This window comes from Epinephelus fuscoguttatus, linkage group LG9 (assembly GCF_011397635.1).
Source record: "Epinephelus fuscoguttatus linkage group LG9, E.fuscoguttatus.final_Chr_v1".
Taxonomy (NCBI): Eukaryota; Metazoa; Chordata; class Actinopteri; order Perciformes; family Serranidae; genus Epinephelus; species Epinephelus fuscoguttatus.
The window spans coordinates 32,392,860-32,415,623 of record NC_064760.1 but is presented as its reverse complement, the minus strand read 5'-3'; the positions used below and the strand labels follow the sequence as shown (position 1 = coordinate 32,415,623).

At 42.5% G+C, this 22,764-nt stretch overlaps 2 protein-coding genes across 5 annotated transcripts in view; both read left to right on the top strand.

Annotated features, from left to right (window-relative positions):
* The window catches only part of LOC125894881 (type-2 angiotensin II receptor-like), a 366,195-nt gene that overhangs the window by 321,599 nt on the left and 21,832 nt on the right, over nt 1–22,764 (top strand). The window lies entirely within an intron of this gene.
* The window catches only part of LOC125894878 (rho guanine nucleotide exchange factor 9), a 49,655-nt gene continuing 39,087 nt past the window's right edge, over nt 12,197–22,764 (top strand). For 2 of the 4 annotated variants that reach the window (XM_049586531.1, XM_049586533.1), the window contains exons 1-5: nt 12,197–12,513; nt 13,810–15,489; nt 16,646–16,984; nt 17,793–17,919; nt 18,031–18,134. In XM_049586531.1, coding sequence (XP_049442488.1) covers nt 13,882–15,489; nt 16,646–16,984; nt 17,793–17,919; nt 18,031–18,134 — 2,178 coding nt within the window. In that variant the 5' untranslated portion in view covers nt 12,197–12,513; nt 13,810–13,881. The remainder of the gene's footprint in view (nt 12,514–13,809; nt 15,490–16,645; nt 16,985–17,792; nt 17,920–18,030; nt 18,135–22,764) is intronic. The other 2 variants (XM_049586532.1, XM_049586534.1) reach the window with 2 other exon arrangements.

The window sequence follows — 22,764 nt, the reverse complement described above, 5'->3', positions numbered from 1 at the left end:
AACAGCCACATTAAAGCCATACATCGGTACCATTTGGTAGGTTTATTGGTAAAATTTCTTTTTTTCATGTTGTCATTAGTTGCACCGTCTGTGCTTTGTGTGTCTTCTTTTCAACAGTCTTTGCCTAAAAACATTGGATACATTGGATACGGCTGTGGACACATTTTGACTTTGACCAATGCCTGAATTAGATAGATAGATAGATAGATAGATAGATAGATAGATAGATAGATAGATAGATAGATAGAAATGACTCAACAGTGACACCAAGGATGCCTCTCCACATTATGCATCAATAGTTGGATCTGTGAACACTGTGTTACATTGTGAAACATCTTTGAATGTAGTGTATGCAATGAGCTCTGAGTAGTGTGATACTGTGATATCGAAATAGACAGAACTTTCTTGGCAACTTTATTTATTTGAATAATGTTTGCTTTGGTAATGTTCAACAGTTGCTGACATAACACCCACAATAATGACATTACAAGGACATCCTGTATCTCTCCCTGTGAAGGCACTGATTTGTGAATGTCAAGATGTGATGGAGGTAAAACTCAATCAAACTTAGACTTCACTATGAAGGAAACCTTGGGAACTTTGCACACCTCCATCTCTGGCACAGTATCTATAGCCATGCAGGTGCTAGGCTACATACAGAGATGGAGATGTGATTTTTTTCCCCCTTGTATTTCAGGATATCTTTCACTGTATACAAGCCTTATCTCACATTCAGGCACATCCAGGAAAATATGTTCCTAGGCAGGGAGAGTATTTTTCTTTTAATTTGAAGTTTGTCTAAGTCACATTATTAATTCATATTTTACTGAAATGGCTTTGCAACTTTGACTTTGTGATGCACAGCCCAGTAGTCTAGAAGCCCTGCTCCAACACTATTACACTCTCCCACTGTGAAAATAAAAGTCAAATTCCACAATTTCCTCCCGGCTCATATTTCTAAAAAGTAATTTGGCACTATTTAATCAGAGATGTGTAAAATTGGTCTTTCACCACTGGATTCCACTCATTGCTCTCAGGTAAGGACAAACTAATTAATCTATAATCCATGACATGCTGTAATTTATTGAGATGAAGTCACACGACCCTCCTCTCTGCCAATATCCACCATCCGGAGTAAAATGTCAACTAGAGAGAAATACTGCAATGGATACAGATAGATGGAAAAACAGGCTATTTACTGTTGGCACTATTTGCTTCCTGTTCCTTTCACTTAGTAAATCCTTGGTAATTAATCATAATTGTGGTTCCAACTCACCTGTTCTTATGCTGCTTTAATACACTTCTATAATAGTGCTGTTTTATCCATTTTTTTTAGCAGTGGCTGGGCATCACATTGTTGTTAGTGGCATAACAGACACGTGACATGTCCAAGGTTTTTCCCAGGTTAATTTTTAGCCATGCCAAGGACATATCTCCAGGGATGGCAATGATGGTCAGTCACCTGGTCCACCACTTCAGTCCAGACTGAAATATCTTAACAATGGTTTGATGGATTTCTATGAAATTTTATGCAGACATGCATGGTGATTATAGAATGATTTCTACTGCCTTTGACTACACCATGTGTTTGACATTTGTGGTTCAGAGTGAAATGTCTCAACAACCATTGGATGGATTGCTGCTGATATTTGCTACAGATATTTATATTAGTGACAGTTAGCATGCTAGCATACCTACCCTAAGATGGTGAGCATGGTAAAGATGATACCTGCTAAACACATAGACTGTGTAAAATAATGGATGTAGCCACTGTGATGCCACACATAGGTTTGTGGACTCCTGATTTGAAGTGTCGAGTTGGCATTTTGGCCATCACCATCTTGGATTGTGTGGCGCTGTGGAGGAGCAAGGGGTGGATCGGTCTCACAGACTGTGGTGATGCCTTGCAGACAGCCTGTTAATAAAAGCAGCCATGCCGTAAGAATGCATAACTTTAAACCTTAATAAAATGTAAACAACTGGGCTGTAAACATGTTTATTTCTGCAATAAAGTTGGCCATTTTAACATGAGTGAGGACCAACTGGCTTCTGGAGTTAGCCTCAAGAGGCCATTTGAGGAACTGCAGTTTTTGGCACTCTCACATTGACTTCATTCCTCGTTTCCAGTTACATGTGTGACCGGTGTCCGTAGATGCATAAATATACGGATGATGCCTCTAGATTCCAATGCAAGTAAGTGTGTTTCTTTAAAGATGGATAGAAACCTTATAGAAACTACCTGTAGCCATGGGAGAGAGGCTGATTTTGTTCATTTTTCGCCATCCAGTAGTTTGGAATATGCCCTTGGAGCAATACCAGGACAAAAACAGGACCAACATCGCACGGCAACAAATAAATGAATATGTTGGCCTGCAAGATATGTGGTATGTTTTGTGAAATATTCAATTAAAAACACGAAAGAATGGCTGAAAGAATCATACTGACAATCTGACTGCATATAATTTATAACCATATTTTTGCAGAATAACATTACTCAGATTCACACTGTGTTAAAACTAGACAAACAAGTTCTTTTTAATCATACAAACTGACTTGACGATCAACACAGGCAACTGAATGAAGAAAATAGCCTGTTAGCCAGTTAGCAGCTTGTTAGCTACGTTAGCACACTGTCATGCCGTCTCTTCACTTCAAAAGTTACATTTTTTTTTTTAACGAGGCAAATTCCAGACCAAAATTTACGGAGGGGAGGAGTTTCGCAGGCACGTCAGATATCACAGAGATTTTCATAGGAACGAATGACTTTCGGATGCCTCGTCCCCGTATACACAAGTGGAAACAAGATGCTAGCATCTGTTCAAAGCACTGCACAGTGCACTGTACAGCCTGACAGAGCTTCTAACATGACTGTAAACTCTTTTTCCTGTGTTGACTTCAGTAATAAGTCTTTAAGAAAAAAACAACACAGAGCCTCCTGAGCCGAAAGTAATGTCTTTATGCACCTGGTCCGACCATGAATTGAAAACCCATTTAGGGATAGAGCTGAAACGAATAGTCGAATTTATCAATAAGTCAGTTGGTGGAAAATGCATTGCCAACATCTTTGAAATATATCAATCATTTAAGTCATTTAAGAATCCAAAATGTCAAACATTTTCTGGTTTATACTTAAATGTGAGGTTTGGTATATCTGTTTTATCATGATAAATTGAATAGCTTTGGGGTTTGACTGTTGGCTGGACAAGAGAAGCCATTTGAAGACGCCACTGTGGGCTCTAATGATGGACGTTTTTCACAATTTCCTGACATTTAAGATTTAATCAGTTATTTGAAAAACATATTGATTAATTGATAATAAAAATATATAAAGTTGTAGCCCCTATACAGACAAGCAAACAAATCTTTGGTGGTCAATTATGTAGATCACCAATTATCAAAATAGGAGGCAGATTTTCTGTCCATCAATTCTCAGCTAATTAACTGTCTTCAGCAATGGACATTATTGAGCCAACGACAGCTAATCACTTACTATATTGCATGGTTGTCCTTTTAATGCTAGACACTTGGTTCTGTCCAATTTGCATCTATCCAATTAAGGACGGTTGATATATTTGAATGCAAACCAGGAAAATGTGGTGATTTATATGTTGTTGTTTTTTATGTGATGCTTGGTGACTCATACAAAAACAATGAGCTGAAGACATTACGACAGCAACAATAAACAGTGCAGATGGGAAATACATTAGATTGTGCTCATGTATATCCAATGGAAACATAAAAGAAGGAATTGAGTGCCCTTCATAGCAATAGACAGTTTACAATGGCCCTGGGGGAAGATGACACACCAGGGGAGAGGAGACACAAGTGTTTTGATTAGTAATACTAATTATCTTCAGACCGTTAGCAAAGAAGAGAGAGCATTAAGTTAAATGGCCTGCTCCAAATTCTCTTTCTTTCAGCAACATAAATAGCTAGACGACGAATCAGATCTTCATCTCTTTCTTATTCACTCTCCCTCTGACTCCCCCCTTATTTCTCTCCCTTTGAGGAGAGCAAAATGAGTCGAGATCTTGTTCATTACAATGGAATCAGACAACATTAAATTGTTCTTCTATTAAATCACCCCTTTGTCAGACTAGACATCTTCAATACACAGCAACAATATGACAACTCAGTTCACACACCCAGGTCTCTGCAGACCAATGAATGGATTCCAGCTCTGCTGTCACACTTAGATGATAATTATAGTATATATTGTCACAGTGGATGCATCCTGACAAAACACAAACACACCATATGCAGATTGGCCAGTTTAACAGGCTGAGAGTAAATCAACATTTAGTGTGCACCGACGCTGGGGAAATATTTATCCTGGAGGACAAACGATGTGTGTGACAAAGCAGCCATATTGGGAGAAGTAAATAAGGCAGATTAACCGTTCTGGTGTTCGGGTGATGTTGTGTTCCCAGACATGTTCTAGTAGGACAGATGGAGGCAGTGAGACATGCAACCCTCATTGTTATCATCACAGACTGGGCAAAGCCGCATTAGAATTAATCAAATGAAAATAAACTCAGCGTGAGGAGCGCTTGATTACTTCTTGTGCAAGAAACTAAAATGGGAGTAAACAGGGCCTCAGCTTGAGGCTGGACCGTAAAGGACGATCGGCTTCTGTCTCCTCCTTTAAACCACCAGCAAGAAAATATTTCATCTGGTTTGAGCTTTCTTTTTTGTTACACAGTATTATCATTCGAGTCTTTGCCTTTGCCCTCTGGCCTCAGCATCATCACTCTCCTATACAGGTGTTTTTAAATCCCTCTGCCACTGTTCTCTTTAACTCCCCAATCATACTCTGTCAACAAAATGGTATGGCTTCTCTTTCTTTTTCTGTCACACAAGACAGTCTGATATTGATGTCAATCTGTTGGTAGGGTCCAGCCGGTCGAACGAAAGGTCAGAAAACAGACTCTATATCCCTTTTCAGTGGCAACCAGAGTCACCTACATGTAATACTGTGCGCCGCATTATCAATCCTGATGAAAAGACACGAGGCGTCCTTTCATCTAACCTAGCTGAGAAATGTCATCTCTTTCACTTGGACCCTGCCTGTGGTTGAAGCCGTTTGTGTTTGTGTCGTCTCTTGGAAATTATGAGCTGCACTGCCTGTCCCCTGTAAAGCAACGTGTTCCTTGAGGTATTATAAAAAGTGAAAGAGTTGACAATAATCCACTGATCTTTACTTCTCAAGCACTCACGGTTTCGTGACTTTGATTGGCTCGGATTGATTAGCTTTTTAGGCTCTGAGAAAGTATGATAAAAACATCATGCTGTTAAGTGAATATCATATATTTCCCATAAGAAATAATGCGCACGCAATCTTTCAAGCTCTAACAGCATTTACCTCCTGGCAAAGATCAGACTGAGACACTGAGACACAGATCAGTGGAGGAGTCTCTGGGGGAAACTCAGTCTTCATCTCACTCTCAATAATAATAACACATGCATGCTTACAGACTTGAATATGCAGAGATACCACACGATCGTTTTCCTCTTTCATTTCTCTTCCTTTCCTTATCTTTTTTCTTCCTTTGTGCAGATATATTTATAATGTATGTTTATTTATATACATTGTATACATTGCCACTACGTGTTTCTCTGCTTATTTACACTGCATAATCAATGTGAAAAGGGGGCATTGCGATTACAATTATTATTTCCATAAAAACAATCTCTGTGTATATTCACACACCAGAAGGACCCATTTAATTGAATCTATTTCCTTTGCAGATGATGGATTCACCTTCTGTCATGGTGGATGTTGTCTGATTTCCATGCTGTTGAAATATGGTTTTATTTTGTGGCTTATCTCAGCTGCCTCTACCTCATCTGCTCTCGGTTCCCTCCGCATTACTCTCTCTCACTCTCACTCTTTCCCTGACTATCTCACTAACATTACCACCACCAGCAGAGAAATGATGGTAATTGGCCATTTTGGGCTTGGACAGCTGCTAACATGAAAGCGAAAGTGGCTTCAGCTTGGAGTGCTGGGCTCTAACCTCTTCAACAGTTTTCCCCCTAATAACCAGAATCCCTCTTTTCCCTCACAGACTCTATACTCTCAATAAGCACGTATGAATAATTGAATGTACACCCAGGTAAATTGGATAAACACACACACAAATACACATTGTCTCCGCTGATTTCTCCTCGTCTTGACTGATTGGAAGTGAGAGCTGAGACAGACGTATGTCTCCCATATAGAGATTAAAAAGCTTCTTATCTCGCCTCTTAAGGCCTTTAAGCAAGGACGATGTGCTTCACTGAATAATAAATGAGAAAGTTCCACTTGACTTGTAGCTTTTAATTTAAACCAAGCCATTACCTAACTCGTATCAATTAGGCATCGTCAGATACTATGGACCTGGCCAGCAAATGTGTGAGATCATGCCGTTTTCTTTTCTATTTTTTTTTCTTTTTGGCTGAGCCTCTTTGCAAATGCGTAAAGCAAATGAAATCATCTCACAGTGTTACAGTGGAAAATCATGAAATTGAATAGAGTGATTCCACCATTCTGCAGCACATCCCGAGGCTTGGTACCTTGTAACGGAGATCCAATCGATGCCTGTAGCTTTAATCACATCTAACTTTAATGCTAGCCACATCTCCGAGGTCTAATTCTTTACTTTCACACCAAATTACTTTTTAGCCCGAGGCACATTTTCTCAAAAAGTGTATCTGTGGTCACAGCTTCAGCAGTATGACCATGGCTCCATTGATTGACACACGGCTAAAGGCTGAATTCCAACGGAGAGGATTCCTGGTGACACATGTGGCTGGGCTGTTTCTATGGAGTTACTGCACATGTAACTACACCCTCATTACAGAAATAGGAGCCTGAAGCCTTAGGGTAACTCTGTCATTAATGCTGCGTAAATGCGGGTGCAGAGCAGTGCAGAACACAATCACCGCTCTTTATCAAGTTTGGTAGCAGCTTCTTATTGAACCTATCTAACAGCAACCAATAATTCAATGAGAGACTGAACTACACCTCGGAACTCTTAGTTAATTAAAATCCTCATAGCAAATTTGGTCAATTTCATTTCATCATTTTAGATCAACTCCTCCGGTTTCACTCTATCAGCCAGATTCCCCTGAAACCTGGATTTGAGTGTGTGGTATTACTCCTGAAATAGACAATATTCTCAAACGTACGCTATATCTGATTTTTAATAATAAAGGATTGTCTTGTAATCCACTATTCCACTGGCAAGATGTGTGCAGTGTCCTTTGAAAGAGCCACAGTGCCATCGTGTGGCAGAGATCTATAACTGCAGATCGGTGCACAGGAAGTTTCACAGACAACTTTAACTTGTAGAGTGACAGCATGTTTCAGCAAGTGCCAGCCTTCTCTGTAAAAAATGCGTATTTTGTATTTAAAGAGGATAAGGAGGAGAAAAAGCAATTTACATCCTGATAGTGAAGAAGAGAAGACAACAGTTTCAGCTGGTTCCTCTAGATGTCTCTCTTCACTTGAGTGTATGTCTTGCTTTTGGCTATTTGGCACATCTAACAACCTCTACATGCCATTACATCACCCTAACAGGGAGGATCTAAGTGTGTGTGTGTTTGAGGTGAAGAAGGGACGCTGGGATGTTAGGGTGACTGGAAGGGGTCCACATTTAGAGGAGCACAACACATACAATGCTGGTTTGGTTTTATTCTGTCATAAAACAAGTCATACATGAGACACTTGTAAGAAAGAAAGAAAGAAAGAAAGACAAAATGGACATGCACAAACTTGAAAAACAAAATTACGCAATATAAAACTGACTATAAATAGCATATAGCACAAACTAGGTGTTGTGTTAAACCAAAGCATAACACAGGACTAACTCACATTCACACCTACGGGCAATTTAAAGTCACAAATCAACCTAACCTGCATGTCTTTGGACTGTGGGAGGAAGCCAGAGTACCCAGAGAAAGCCCCCAGTGACATGGGGAGAACATGCAAACTCAACACAGAAGGGCCAGCCTGCTGGCTCGAACCTGGAGCCTCTTGCTGTGAGGCGACAGTGCTAACAGTGCCGCCCTTTGTTTCCATGGTGGTCTATGATATCAATAAAGACTGCTACGCTTCTGCTACATTACAGGCTTACATGAAAGTTGGGATTAAATTAAAGTAGATACTACTTACTTATACAAATAGTCATTTTTAAAACTAAAATGCTAAGCACATTCACCCCTCTGTCTGCTTTTCATCTCTTCTCACACACATAACCTGCTGCTTAATGCTGAACCCTGTTAGCAGTGTTCAAATATTTTAATGATTTCAAATAACTCAAATAAAAAGACCACGGTAATGGAAATGACACGCCGAGTCAATTATTGCTTGAATTATAGCCGTACATAACATTTTCTTTCAACTAAACAGCTCCATTTTTTTCTGCTTCAGAATTTTAGACAGGAATTAGACTGTAGGTCATGTTTTAACCATAGGGTTACCAGATACATAGCTATAAATGCTTTGGAGAAATATTTATGTCTGGAATATGCGTGAATACATAATTTGGTTTTGCTTCTGGCACAATGTAAACTCACAAAATGTCAGCCACACTCCCTCTTTTGCTCCCTCTCTCGGTGATAAGACAGGATGTGCAGAGAAGGAATGGGAAGCTCGCTGTACATTTCTCTCCGCCTCTAACTAGGACATGGTAAAGGAGCTGCGGCGAGGACAGAGAGATAGAGATGGATGGAGGGAGGGATTATATGCAGCTATAATTGATAGGCCTAATAATGTGCCTATTGCTCCATCTCCATTAAAAACGGGTCTGCCCAAACCACTATTTTCACAACCTAACCAGGGCAGAGGACGCTGACCAGAGACAACGATGTGGTCAGAGGTCAGCATTCATCAAGGAGATAAAAAAGACAACCCTAAAAGAACTCTCTTAATGACGAAGCAGTGTGAGGAATGCCACTTTACTATCACTCACGCTACTAATTGTGTACTATCTCACCTCAGATCTCACCTCTTTAACTCTGCACAGTGATACTGACACATTGTGCTGAGAAGACACAGGATGATCTGCAATGTTTCATCTCCTTTTCTTCTCCTCAGTTAAATATCCCTCCTCTTGCTGACTGCGATCCCTCCCTTTATCACCCTGTCCCTTGGGGGTTTTCCCACTGAGCAACTTTGCTCTCCGAAGAAGTGGAAGCACCAAGATGAGCGGAAATGTTGTTTTGTATGCTGGGCTGCTTTTCTCTCACTGCTGCTGACCCACAAACACAGCCAAGTCCAGCTCAGCCCAGAGCCTGTAAGGCAAGATACACAGGCAGATGAACAATCACTCAGATACAGAACTGGGATAAACATCTGCCTGATCACACTTTTGACTTTTGACAGCAACATTTGCACAAAAGAAAGCCAAAAAAACAACAACTTTATAAAATAGGCTTCACAGAAAACTCATAGTACTACAAAAATGAACCCAGCAGTGCTCATAATTCTGTCAAACTCAAGAGCATCATATTTGTTTATATAGAGATGTTCTTTCCGGAGTGTTGATTCTGATTTGAATTCCTAAAAAATATGCGGTTTCCTCCCTCGCTTTAAAACAGGAAGTAGAACTGCGGTTGTCTTCCGCCCGTCTTGTTTAATGGAACCCGCCTTCCTGTTTTCAGATTCATCCTGATAATGGCTGAAAGTCCCCCAGCTGTATGCTCCACACACAAACACACAAACACACTCCCCCCCTCGTCCTGTCCCTCTCTTACTCTCTCCAGTACGTCCCTCTTCCCCTCTCAGATGGCTGCTAGATAAGTCCTTTAGTGGGACCTTCCCCATCCCCATCACCAACAGCCATCAGGCCTCTCTATACGTTAACATTCCAGCGGCCCATGTGTGTGCCATGTGAGCTGGTACGTCTGCATGTGTGGGAGAGGGCCCAAACTGATTGATTATCCCAAACTGATTGCAGTAAAGATCAAAGTATCTGTGAACTGCTGGGATGGACTTATGTGTGTGTGTGTGTGTGTGTGTGTGTGTGTGTGTGTGGTGTAGGGATAGTGCCATGTGCAGCCAGGCCAAGGAAGTATGCAGGTCAGAGCAGAGGGAATGTCAGGAATGTCAGTGTAATTCAAACTCTCTTCTACCACTGGAGGCAACTACTACCTGGGCATATTTTATACCAGAAGTGGGCAGAAATGTTAATCTCTGTGTGTGTGTGTGTGTGTGTGTGTGGGTGTGTGTGGCAGTGTGCCACTTTAAGATGCCGGTGTGTATAAGGAGCCACAGTGTATACATTGCTCACAGCGTCATCAGCATCTCCTCTAACTCAGTAATCTCCCCATCTAAGGGCATTCAGTGTTTTAGCCTCAATGTTACCAAACACCTGCACTGGAAACAAAATGTGACTGAACGCCCAGCTGTTCTCACACGAGTTACACCTCCCGAATCCAGTTCCCAGGCTTTACTAAGCCTTTCATTTGATATCACAACATATCTGCGCCCCCCCTTGCCCTCCCTGTCTGGCCGGCTTTTTCATGGCAGCCTGTTTTCACTCAGCTGCTTTGACAAAGACTGGCGAAATAATTACAGCTGGGCCCAAACTCAGCAAGTGTTTGTCTCCAGTAATCTCCACCAAACCCCACCAGTGGGGACTGTGTCATAGGAAGAGGAGGAAGAGGTCGATTGTTCTGAAAAATGAGAAGCCGATGACATCATTTCAAAGGGCTCTGTTCAGAGTGTTCAACACTCACGGTAAATAGGCAACAAAGTAAACTCGCTGTAATGTACACAGCTCGCCAAACATCAACAAGACTTATCATTTCAGACTCAGGCCCAGCTGGTGGAAAGTCGAAATCTCTAATCTGTCTGCCTCCATCCATCCATCACTCTCTTTCTCTTTTCCTCTCATACTTTCCGTCATTCATACAAAGTGCTGTTTGGATGGAGTTATATTCTAAAGATAAGTTAGTTTAATTTCTGTATAAGCCGAAACATTCGGTCTGTTTGAGCCAGGATGTCTTCTGTGGCGGGAGGGGACAACAGGAAGATGGCTTGGGGTTCTGAGGAAGTGAGTGAGTAAGGGGAGGGAGGAAAGAAGTGAGGGAAGTGAAGGAGAGTAACAAACCGTAAGTCGACGCAAAACTCTGAGGAAAAATGAATAAAGGAGAAAAGGCAAACACATGAATCAGAAATAGACAAATATGTTGTTCTGTACGTCCAGAAATAAAAAAGGAGCCCATTAGGTCCACATATGAAGCCGTGAGGTAAAGATGCTACATCAGAGAAGAGGTCACATGAAGATGAGGTTGCTGTAATTCACAGTGACAGATTGTGGATGACTTATGGGGGAAGTGTAGCATCTAAATCACTACGCTGCTACTATTACTACTACACCCTCAAGTGCTCAAAAGCTGCTCCGGGGAGAGGGCCAGGGAGAGGAGAGCGGCTCCTCGGGCAAGCAAGGGAAGCATGGACACATAGAGATATTTACATACAGTCAGACAGACTTCCTGGCATTGTCAGCCTGAGAGCGTTGATGTCAGATCCACTCCTTCCTGTGCAGAAGGGAGAACGCCATGTCAATGACAATGGGCCCAAAACAGGACAAAGAGGAAATGTTTAAATTTAGGCACCCTTCTTCCACCATCTCCTCTTTCACGGCTACGGAGCTGTTTAGTTTTTGTGAATTCCTTCGGTTTCCCCCCCTCCTGAGCTCCCTCTCCCCATTGTGCATTTTCAATAGAAGGATTTTCACATTCAACGCAAATCCCAAAGGAGGATCAGCTAGTGAGACCAGAGTTCAGTCAATCACTTGTTTTCACTGATGTTCCTTTAAAAAACTATAAGTGCCTCCTTATAAATCCATCAAGCAGACAGGATGGAAGGAACTCTAGGGATACACAGAAATATAGCTATAGTAAATATGAAAATAGTTCTGGACTTGAATGAAGTGAGGGATAAAAACAGGATTACAGTAAAAGCTCAGTAAAGCATTCCATTATAATATAATATAAGTACTAAATGTGCTATTAGCCCAAAACAGACATAATTAAGTACAATTTTCATGTGTTTCAGAGTGTGTAGCTATGTGTGTGTGTGTGTGTGTGTGTGTGTGTGTGTGTGTGTGTGTGTGTGTGCGTGCCTGTGTGTATGGGTGCGTTTAGGGTGTGTTGGTGTGTGTGTGTGTGTGTGTGTGTGTGTGTGTGTGTGTGTGCTGCCCTGTCTGCGTGAGAGCTTTATCACAAATCAGAGTGTCGGCGTCTGCAGGAGCTTACAGGGCAAGAGTTCACCGGTCTGTCGCTAACTCGGGGAGTTTCTCTCAGTTTGATGATAGCTGACGAAGTTTACAGGCAAAGAGACAACAACACATGAGAACTACGAAGAAGGAGTCGCTGCCCGCAACATAACTTCAGCCTTACTCATGGATATAAGTTGAGCCCGTCAAATACACTGGATACGTTTGAAAGGCGGCGTTTTCATTATTGGCTCCACGGACGGCAGCGACGATGCCCATTTAAACCGGGGGAAGTTTTCTGCGGGTAAGTGAAAAGCTTTAACGGATACATTTAAAGTGGCGACGGGAGACACGGTTTGTTTTTCGCGGGTGTAACTTGATAAACAAGTTTTTTGGAGTTAGTTGACCGGCTAACAGTTTTGTTAACTCACGCTAAACCAAATTATGAAGCAATTTCACAAAATATTTTATTCATATTCGGAAACTTGCTGTAACTTTAACATTTATTGACGCCATTTTTAAAATAAGACATAACTCTTAACCGCCCAGCCCAACATAACGTTAACCTGTCACTGCTAGCTAACGTTAGGAACTGTCAGTTGAAGATGGAGACAGAGATGCAATTCACTGTGAGTTTTGTGACAGTTTATCACTGAATTATGGTCAAAAAGGACAGAAAATGTTGTTTTTCATGTGTATTTTAGTAGTGTATGTCATTATAACCAAGCAGACCGTACAACAGGTGAATAAAATAATCAGAATAACTGATATTCAAGTAAAGAGACGTTATATTGTATATTTAAATGCTAAAATAAGTGCGTCCTAATGTGTCTGACAGGAGACTGTCCTTGTAAACTGACATTTTTACATTTTTTGAGTGACAGCACAGTAACTCAATAATACTCTTAAAAAGCTTATCAGTTAAAAAAAAGCCTGCTAATTAAATTGTGACATTCTGCGAAAAGGCCAGCCACATCTTTGGTGATGATCTCATGTAACAACAAAGAGCCCATGCTGGAGGCCCCAATTACACCAGATGCTTCCATACATTAAAGGGATTATGAAATGGGGATAATTAACATGTAGTAGTGTAGCACTTGCCGAGCATCTTCCTCCTCAGAAGGAGCTTATCTGAGCTGTGATGATGTCACAGCCGGAGCAGGCCTGAAATAACCAGACATCTCTGTAGTGAGTGTTTCCATGACAACACAGCCTCCTGGTTTAAATGGTGGACGGGGGACTGTGTCTCAAATAATTACTTTGGATATTATGGACCGAATATGGGGGGGGGTGTTTGTGGCTGTTGACTCACCATACAAAAGCCCTTGTCTGAGAATCACAAAATGAGACCTCCGCTGCGCTCACTGTGTTTTACTGGTTAAGAAGCACTACTATTATTCCTGAACATTTGACCTCCTACGTAGGTAAAATACAGCTGACCCTCCACTGAGATTTTTTATTATAATCTATTAGGCATTTATGGCAAACATCTAGAGACAGACAAACAGACAGAACAAGACAGAATGAGCATGATATGAAAGGATGAGGCAGTCAGTTTAATGTCAAACTACTGAATAAAAATGTGGTTTTGTTCCTCCAGGTGTTTGAGAGAGAGAGGCCCGAGACATGATGTCCATTGGAGCTGATAGCTGACACTGTAGAATGAGAGAGGATGGAACAGACAGACAGCCCTGCCCCTGTGAGCAACAACCCTAATGGGTTTGTCAACCGAGTGTTTAATGTTTCTCTGGATGTGGAGAATGAGACCAGCAGTGTTTATATTCAGGAGACTGGGCCAGGGCCTGCAGAGGGGCAGGGGGAGACCCAGGCTGCCTCTTCTCAGACCCCTGTCAAGGACAGACAGGAGGTCAACCGGAGGCCCCGTGCCACAGGGGGCATCTGGAAGATCTTGAACCGAAAGAGAGCTGTCGCAGAGCTGGAGCGCAGACCCCACTCCATGATCCTGCCAGGGGAAGCTTCCATCCCTAAACTCTCGTTTGCTGACAAAGTTCGCTCCTTCAAGAAGCTTAAATCCCCCTCTGTGTTTAGAGGGAAATCGGGAAAATTGTCTACTGCCAAGTTCAGCAGCTCCTTGGTGGATGAGGAATCTTTCTGCCGCGACATTGGCACTCCTCAGCAGTCCAGTAGGAGCACACTTAGGCACCGTGGCAAGAGGCACTCGTATGCTGGCCACACAGCAGAATTTGACTGCTCATTTGAAGACATCGACCTCACAGCTCCTATAGACGGCCACCAGCCCACTGTATTGGGAGAGGCTGTGACTCAGAATGGTTGTAAACCACCAGAAAGAGTGTGCTATACTAAAAGAAGCCAGAACAACTCATCCAACTGTAACAAAACAGCTGCAGGCTGTGAAGAGCCTAGCATTAAAGGTAGCCCAGGCACCCACCAGCGTAGAGGAAGGAGGCACAAAGATGTGTGGAGTTACCTGAGGAGGATTTCCCTGTTGGGGAAGGCCAACCCTGTCTATTCAGAGAGGAGCTTTGACTCTGAGCTTCACTCTTTGGACAAAACCATGGACTCAGACTATGGTTCTGTAGACTTTGAGAGTGTCAGGGACTTTCAACCACTGCCCCCAAAACAGTCTGACACCAAGGGGCACTTTGGTGGTCTGTTCAAATTTTTCAACAGTGTAGCAGAGACAGCTAGAAAATGGAGGACGACATCCCATTCCTTCTCTCCTCCAGAGGGAGAGAGGACACCGATGAGCTCTCCACGGGCCCCACCGCCCACAGTGGACAACATTCACAGTGTATCCCTGACACTCCACAGTGAAGGACTACCAACATCCAAGCCTATTCCATCATCACCAGTGACCGCTAAATCCTCACAATCTAGTAGCCTTGACAGTGAGGCTCCAGCACCTGTGACAGGTGGACGATCCCCTAAGGTGGTCCTGCAAGCCTTTAGGCCATGTTCAGGATCTCGAGCTGTCAATGGCCTTCAGAGTTCTGAGGGCACAAACAAACATATAGACAGAGAGACAAACCACAGATCCACAGCCATAGTAGAAAATCATGTCCCTGTTTCAGGTCCAACAACAGAGACTAAAACAGAAGCAGAGGTTGAAACAGATCCATTAAACTGTCTCTGTCAAGTGGAAAAGGTAGAGGGACAGACAGGAAATGAGCAGAATTCCAGGGATGCTCCACCTGAACCCCCCCAGATACAGGAAGTGAATGTCCAATCACAACAAGGTGATAAAGAGAGCACAACCAATAGCGTACCAGGATCAGATTCCACAGAGGAAATATTCAAGGTATGTGACTTCAGATACAAAATGAGCTGTGCTAATTACCAGCCTCTGAATTTTAATAAATCCATTTGTTAATGAAGTCGATAATTTGTGTTGCTAAACCACTGAGTTGTTTTAAGAGAACAGCATTTTTATGTGTAATGTGTCTCACATTTATGCCATAACCACATTCCATTGCAGGCTTTTTTCCACATCATTAACATCGCCAAAAGCATGCAACATGTAATTACTGCATAAATGCTCAAAGTATCATTTATGTAACTGTTAACCATGGCCATTCTTTTGCTTCTTAAAATCATCAACAACAAACCGACTGTAAATAGCACCAGAGCTGTTACTCATTTCTTCTTAATATAAGTCCTAGGTGTGGTTCATTAACTGTCAGGGAGAAACAAAAACATTCAAGACACCAGCCTGTGAGGACATGCATCGGGCACCTACTCTACAGTTGTCCTTTTGCCCCATCTGTTGGAGAGAGGAGGAAACAGTCAGTAATTACAACGGTGGACAACATCATAATAGTTTTTCCTTTCAAGCTTAGCCAGCCTTGTGTAGCATGCAAGGAAACCCTATTTCCCATAAAGCTGGCCATGTGCGACTGCAGTAGCCCAAGAGCTCTGTGACGTCTGCGCTTCATGACGGCACCCTTCCCGTCTCACTCCAGTGAAGGCATTAGTCATCCCCCTTCTAGTCACACCAACGAGTCAGGACATGTTAGCCCTAACTCCCAATGACAAAATCAGATGTGACATCTCAATACTCAGCACACTTTCATAGGGGTTTATTATGCAAGGGCTGTGGGAATCTGTGTTTTGGGAAGGGTGTTAATGTGCAGTCCTACACTAATTTAGGAAAAATGATGGCACCAGGAAAATCCTCCTCCCTAATCACCCTCTGTTTACACATTAAATCCACCTGTCTATTGTATTTTTTTCTACTCTGAAGTTTAACTGCCATTCAGGGGCTTTCTTGGCACTTGTGGATAGCTACTGATCCACTGCAATTAGGAATATGAGCTCATGGCTAGTAGAATCTTTTGAAATGAAATGAGGTATATTTTGTTGAATCTTTAGAGACATCCCTCCCAATTCCCAACACAAGAAATGCATTGTTGCACCTTTATCTGGGCCAAATTGCTGAGTATCTGTGCCAATCACAGCTGTGTGAGCAGATTGCCAACCAGACAGGCTGCGGTGTAAGACAGCCGTGCTCAGCCATGCCCCACTCTAGCACAGAGAAGACCTCTGTACCTCACAAGCCGCTGCGCCATCGTCCTCGCCCGGCCTCAGCTGTCCTGGACCTGTGGAGGCCCAACCCAGACCGAGATCTCTTCCACCATTATAGTGAGGTTGGCTCGCTATGCCGGCGGAGACGCAGGCCTGCACCCACCATACAACAATCTCCGAGGCAGAGACGGACGGCTGCTCGCTCCAGGCCTTGCTCTGTCATAGAGACCAGTGTTACTAGGGAGATGCAATCCACGGAGCTACACCACAGAGTAAGATGTCAAATACAGACACAGGCATTCATGCATTATTTTACTGGGAGTAAATATACAAACATTGAGATGAGGATGACAAATAGGCAGTCCCACACATACGTAAATACACATTAATACTGAGTAAATGATGTATATACAGTAGACATAAATACATCACATTGATGCTGAAAAAATTAAAGTTGGAGGTCAGAGTCTCACTAGCAGTCTCTACCAACTCACTGATAAATTTAGCCCAAGCCCATAATGAATCAAACACACACTACAGACTTTGAAGGGCAGTCCAGTACTAACCCAGTATTTATACACCACTCACTGTTAGTTGCAACAATGCATGCATGCTCTGCCCCATTTATAGAGGCCTGTATTTCTGGATTCTGCTTTTCCCTCAGCTCACCCCCTCCTCCCTCTTTTTCTCTCCCTCTCTCACTCTTTCTTTCTCCTTTCTTTCTTTGTGGCTTCTCTTTCTCTCTCCCTCACTCTCAGTCTTTCTCTGTCGCCAATTTTCTGCCTCATCGCTCCCATAAGCTCTACCTCTCATTGCCCTAACTCAGAGTCAGTTCATCTTAACCTGAGAGACTGCCCAGTTGGCATGATGTATAGTCTCTCATGGTTTGCTTCAGGGCATGCACACCAACCAATGCACCAGAATAGACTGCTTGCTGGATGTGAAATACTTTAATTCACTGCAAAAAAGGGGGACAAGGCAGTAAGGAAAAATTGTTTTAACGTGAAGGTCAGGGGGATGTGTGCATCAAAGTAACTGTATGGAATATAGGAGATGCCCTAACTACTCAGTACCCTCTAGGCCTTGTCTCGCCCCCTGGGTGTGTCACCGTTAGAGCCCCCACTAAAGATAACTATCCAGCGGTGCCGCTCCATGCCGCTACCCCCCAGCACTCTCACAGCCTTGGCACTGCTCCTGCCTCAATCAGGTACCATTGCATATTTTTTTATTTGACATTAATATGCAGACTGTTGATTAATGTGTGTTTGTTAAATTGATCATCTGTTTGCCTGTCTGTCTGCACACATCTGTCCCCTAGACATGACTCAGACGTCATCAGTGCGTTTGCGGTCTGGAGGCTCTGGCAGCTGCAGGAGGAGGAGACTGTTAAGACCTGGTTCAGAGCCACTGCAGGTCAACATTGTAAGTCGAACACACGCCCTCATAAACACATGCACATGAATACAGATTGTCACTACTCTTCTTTCTGTCAAGCTATGAAGGCCTTTAAAGTGATTGATGAAAAAACACTATGTACTGATTTCTAATAAGTATTGTGGCCACTATATGTATGACATTGACTACCTGTGTACACACACATACGTGTCATAGTATGTTCGCCTGTCTCATATACGAGCAGATGTAGATGAGATAATCAGACGTATAATAGAGTAGGAGTATGACTGATAAATACTGTTAATATAGAGATAACAGAGCACTGGTTAATGTTTCATCACATAATGAAGGAATTAATCCATGAAGATGGTGGCCACGTGGATTAATGTCATCTAGTGCTCTTAGGCCATTACTCATCCTGAATTTGACACCCAGAATTTCAGATGTTTTTTAAATCTTACTAGAGCGCATGCAGACAAATGCAGAAAGAGGAATGACATTGAATAGTTTTCCTATACCTGGTGTGCTGAAATCTACAGGAAGTGTTAACGTGTCTTTGTCAGTTGTGTAAAATTAGCTTCAGAGTACGTCGGAGCCGTACTACTCAGGAAGTGAAACCAGGCATTTCAGAATTGGTGCTTTGATGTGCAAGTGGCCTCAGGGGGATTCTACTGGAAGGAGATGCAGAGTTTTTCTGAAACATCCTGACGGGGTAGTGAACATTTCTGGGGCTGTGTCCAACATCTATACCTACAGAACTGCAATGCATAGGGCTCAGCACGATTTACATTATTGTTTGATCATACTAAATTGAATCTCTGCTTAGTCCCACGTGAAAGCTTTCATCGACTTGTTTTCCGTCTTTCATGGAGTGAAGAGCAACATGCCAAATGTTTTATAGCATGGTTCATTCAAAATCTTAAATGCATATTCATCAGCATTTAGTACCAGAAGAGTATTTTACCTCCATAATACATAAGAAAAAAATGTTCAGTGTCATTTAAGAATGAGTGTGTGCACAGTGCTGTTAAACTGTGTGGGTAGAACTCATATTTTCTACACTAGACTCAAATTCAAACTATTTACAAGGAGTCAGTAAGGATTAACCACAACATTTGCAGTACAATAAGCAGTCCATTTTCATGAGAGATGCTGTCTGCTCAGCCGCTGAATACTGAGCCCCGGGCTTTTGGTCCTGGCACGTCTCTGGCATTGAAATTTAGTAAACTGTGTTTTTGATGAAGTAATACTACTGCATTTAAGCTTTGATTATAACTTTTTTCTTGTTGGTCTAAATAGTGTTTGTGAGCCACTGCACGTTGTTGCCATGACACTCGCTGGCTCCTGTTCATCTTCTTGCTTCTATCTTTAGGCAGCCTTTTTAAGTGTGAGCTAAATAGAGAAAGTGTGTGGGTGAGAGAGAGAAAAAGGGGTGGGAGAGAAACAGAGAGGGGAAGAGAGATGCTCCCTTTGTATGTGCACTTTTGTGTCGTGGCCCTCCCCTGGGGTAGGGAACGTGGACTCATAACACTGGAAATGCCTTGTATGTGTGTTTGAATGGCAAGGGAAGTTCATTTGTAGCGGGCTCAAATGCTGGGATTTATGACTGCATCTTGAGCATAGAGGTGGCATATATATATATATATATATACTGTATATAATTATATATACTGTATATGCACAATATGACATAACATGGTAACGCAGCTGGAGTGCAGTCTCACGGATGGATGATGCTTCAACATTAAATCTGTGTGTCGCTGTCTTATTTCTGGTAAGTCATGCATTGTTTATATGGTATGGATCTCGTGTCAGAATCAGATCTGTTGTTTGTGATACAGTGCAGCGTATACAGTCTTCCTGTTAGGATGACTGCTGGAGCCTAGAGGCCGCAGGCAGAGAGAAAGCATTCTCACTGCAGTGGATTAACTGCTAATGCTGACGCCTCTCTTCTCCCTTTCATTTAAATGGATTTCTCCCCCAGTCACTGCCCTCTTTCTCCTCTCCTCTCCTCTCCTCTCCTCTCCTCTCCTCTCCTCTCCTCTCCTCTCCTCTCTCAAACACTTAGCAATGGCAGTCTTTGTTAATTCCTATGCAGATGAGAGGACAGTTTCCTGTGTGTTACTAATGCTGTGCCCGAAGCTCTGCTGTCAACTTGTCAGAAAAGGGGACTGTCTTATTAAGGGCTTCATGCAGATTAGGAGTTTCAAGAGAAATCTTATATGATTAAGTTTGGGCTAACCTAGGTCTGTCTGGTCATAATCACATTATGCAATGCTATCTATTTATTATGAACGCATGAGTCAGCAGGCAGTGGCTAGTTGGGCAAACAGTGGGGCAGTGATGAAAAAGGACAACTACTTATGCACGCACTTTTATACGCATGTGGGGAGCACCAGTGCTCATATGTTAATTTGACCACATAGACTCTGTTTGTATCTGCCTCCGAGGCCTCAGCGCCTGTGATACACCCTCTTCACTCTGACACACACATACTCTTCACGTGCTCTCCTGATGTATTCAGAATTCATCTGTCAGGGTGTGTGAGTCATTGCATTGACGACTTCATTATTTGGTAAGGAATGAATAGAACCGGCCAGTGATATCTCAGTCAAACACACTGTGAATGTGTGGCATTTGTTTCACCCCGGGCTTTATTTTAGAGCCGAAGACAAACCACAGGAATAGGTCTTCCTCAAAATAACTGCATGCATGTGCAGTCTGCACTCTGAGCCACAGGCGACTTAGAATCCTTTATCAGTGTTCATTCAACATCGTTCCCCTGCCAAGGTACAGGCAGGTATCCGCTGTGACTTACTGCAGCCACCAGCTAATACTGTTTTGTAGGATGCAGTGGGCTCTAATAAATAGTAGTGCCGCTGACTGAATCTGAGCAGGTGGTTGTGTCAGAGCCTCCCTAGGCTGTTTCTTCCAAAGAATGGGTTTCTGCCTGTCAGGTGTGTGTGTTGTTGTTGTTGTTGTTGTTGTTGTTGTATGCATAGGCGTGTGACTCCATGCTTATGTGGGGTGTGTGTGTATTTGTGTGTGTTGCAGAGACAGACAGATAGGCTCAGGGCATTTTCTCTTATATAACTGTTGAGAGGGTTTCCTTTGCTCCTTACAAAAGCCATTTCCACTTTTATTTCAGATGGCTGCATGTTCCCAGGGACTGAGGAACAGTGCTGTGTGTTAATTCTCTTACTCACTGGTGTATCCTGTTTTACAGTATCTCCATGTTATGCTGTGTATTTTGTCAGATCATGCGTGCCTGTGCATGTGCGGATTTGTGTTTGTGCTGTCTTGGGAGCATGTTCTGTTTTATACCTCATCAGGGCCAGTATTTCTACCCTTCCATCATCACTCCTAACTATGGAATGCCACTGCCACAGTAGGACAGTGGGGATATATTGGTGGATGGCTTCAGCAGTGTCACAACATGCAGTGATTTTTTTTTTTGGTTATGAGACTATTTAAGGCCTTAGGCACTCCGGTGCTTGTTATCCAGCATCAGTTGTATCATTTGTGATCGTTTTCCCAGGCTGCTCAGGTGATTTTACCCACAGTCATGAGCTCCTGCTGTTTGCGTAATACGCTGTTTATTTTCATGGCTATTTGACAGGTGCATATTGGGGAGAGAGACTTTTTCTGGTCTTAAGTCAACACAGAAGAATGTCACCTTGTGTTGGGTAATGTGATGATCCCTTATTATCTGACAGGCCCATCTTGGAGCAGACACCCCACAGGCTAAAATGTGTTACTGGTGCCTTTCACAGGGAGATTTTTATGTATTAATTCCACTGATAGCTTTCACTGTAGCCATTTTCTTCACCCGACTATAATAGCCTAGAATTGGATATTTTAATGTCTCGTTACAATGTCATTTCTCCTTCCCTCTCTACCAATCATTGCTCTGTAGAGAGGAGGTCATGTGACCCAGGCCCTGCCAGTATTTAGGGGCACCTGGAGGTTGCTCAGTGTCCTCTCACATGCATGTTCTTCATATATGCTTGCAAGCAATTGGGCAAATTTTTGTTTGGGGGCTGTATAAATTAAACTGACGTGACTTGATGTTAGTACAATCATAATAATAATTCAGCTTCAGCTGCGGAGGTTGGAAAAAACGCACAAAATACTTAACATTTTTGACACTGCATCGTTCTCTCTCTTGCTCAAGACTTATGCCAGTAACCTAATTAGCCCTTCCTAAGCCCCAGTAACAGTTAAGCAGGCTTGGTCCCCAGCAGAACCTTGGTTAACTTCCCCCTTTCATTTTATACTATGCTGTGTGCAGGTTTGTCAGTGTTGAATTGAAAACCAAAGATTATTGTCAGCCACAAAAGATAATGTTTTGTTTATTCCTACTCACAATAAACTTACATTTAATATTACTTACATTTAAAATGAATATTCTATTAAACATAATTTGGCCATTGCTATGCACATTGCTATTATATTCATGGTCAGCTCTCATAATCGCTAAAAACGTTTTACAGATGTAATCAACAGTGACATTGGGGGCAAAAACAGACAAAACTAGGCAGTGGAATATTTACACTCACCCATGGTGCCAATACATTATTCAGACCTGATTAGGGGTTGTCAGCTTGCTGTTTTGTCAACATACAGGCTAATATCTGCAGGCTGTTGTCTAGGGGAT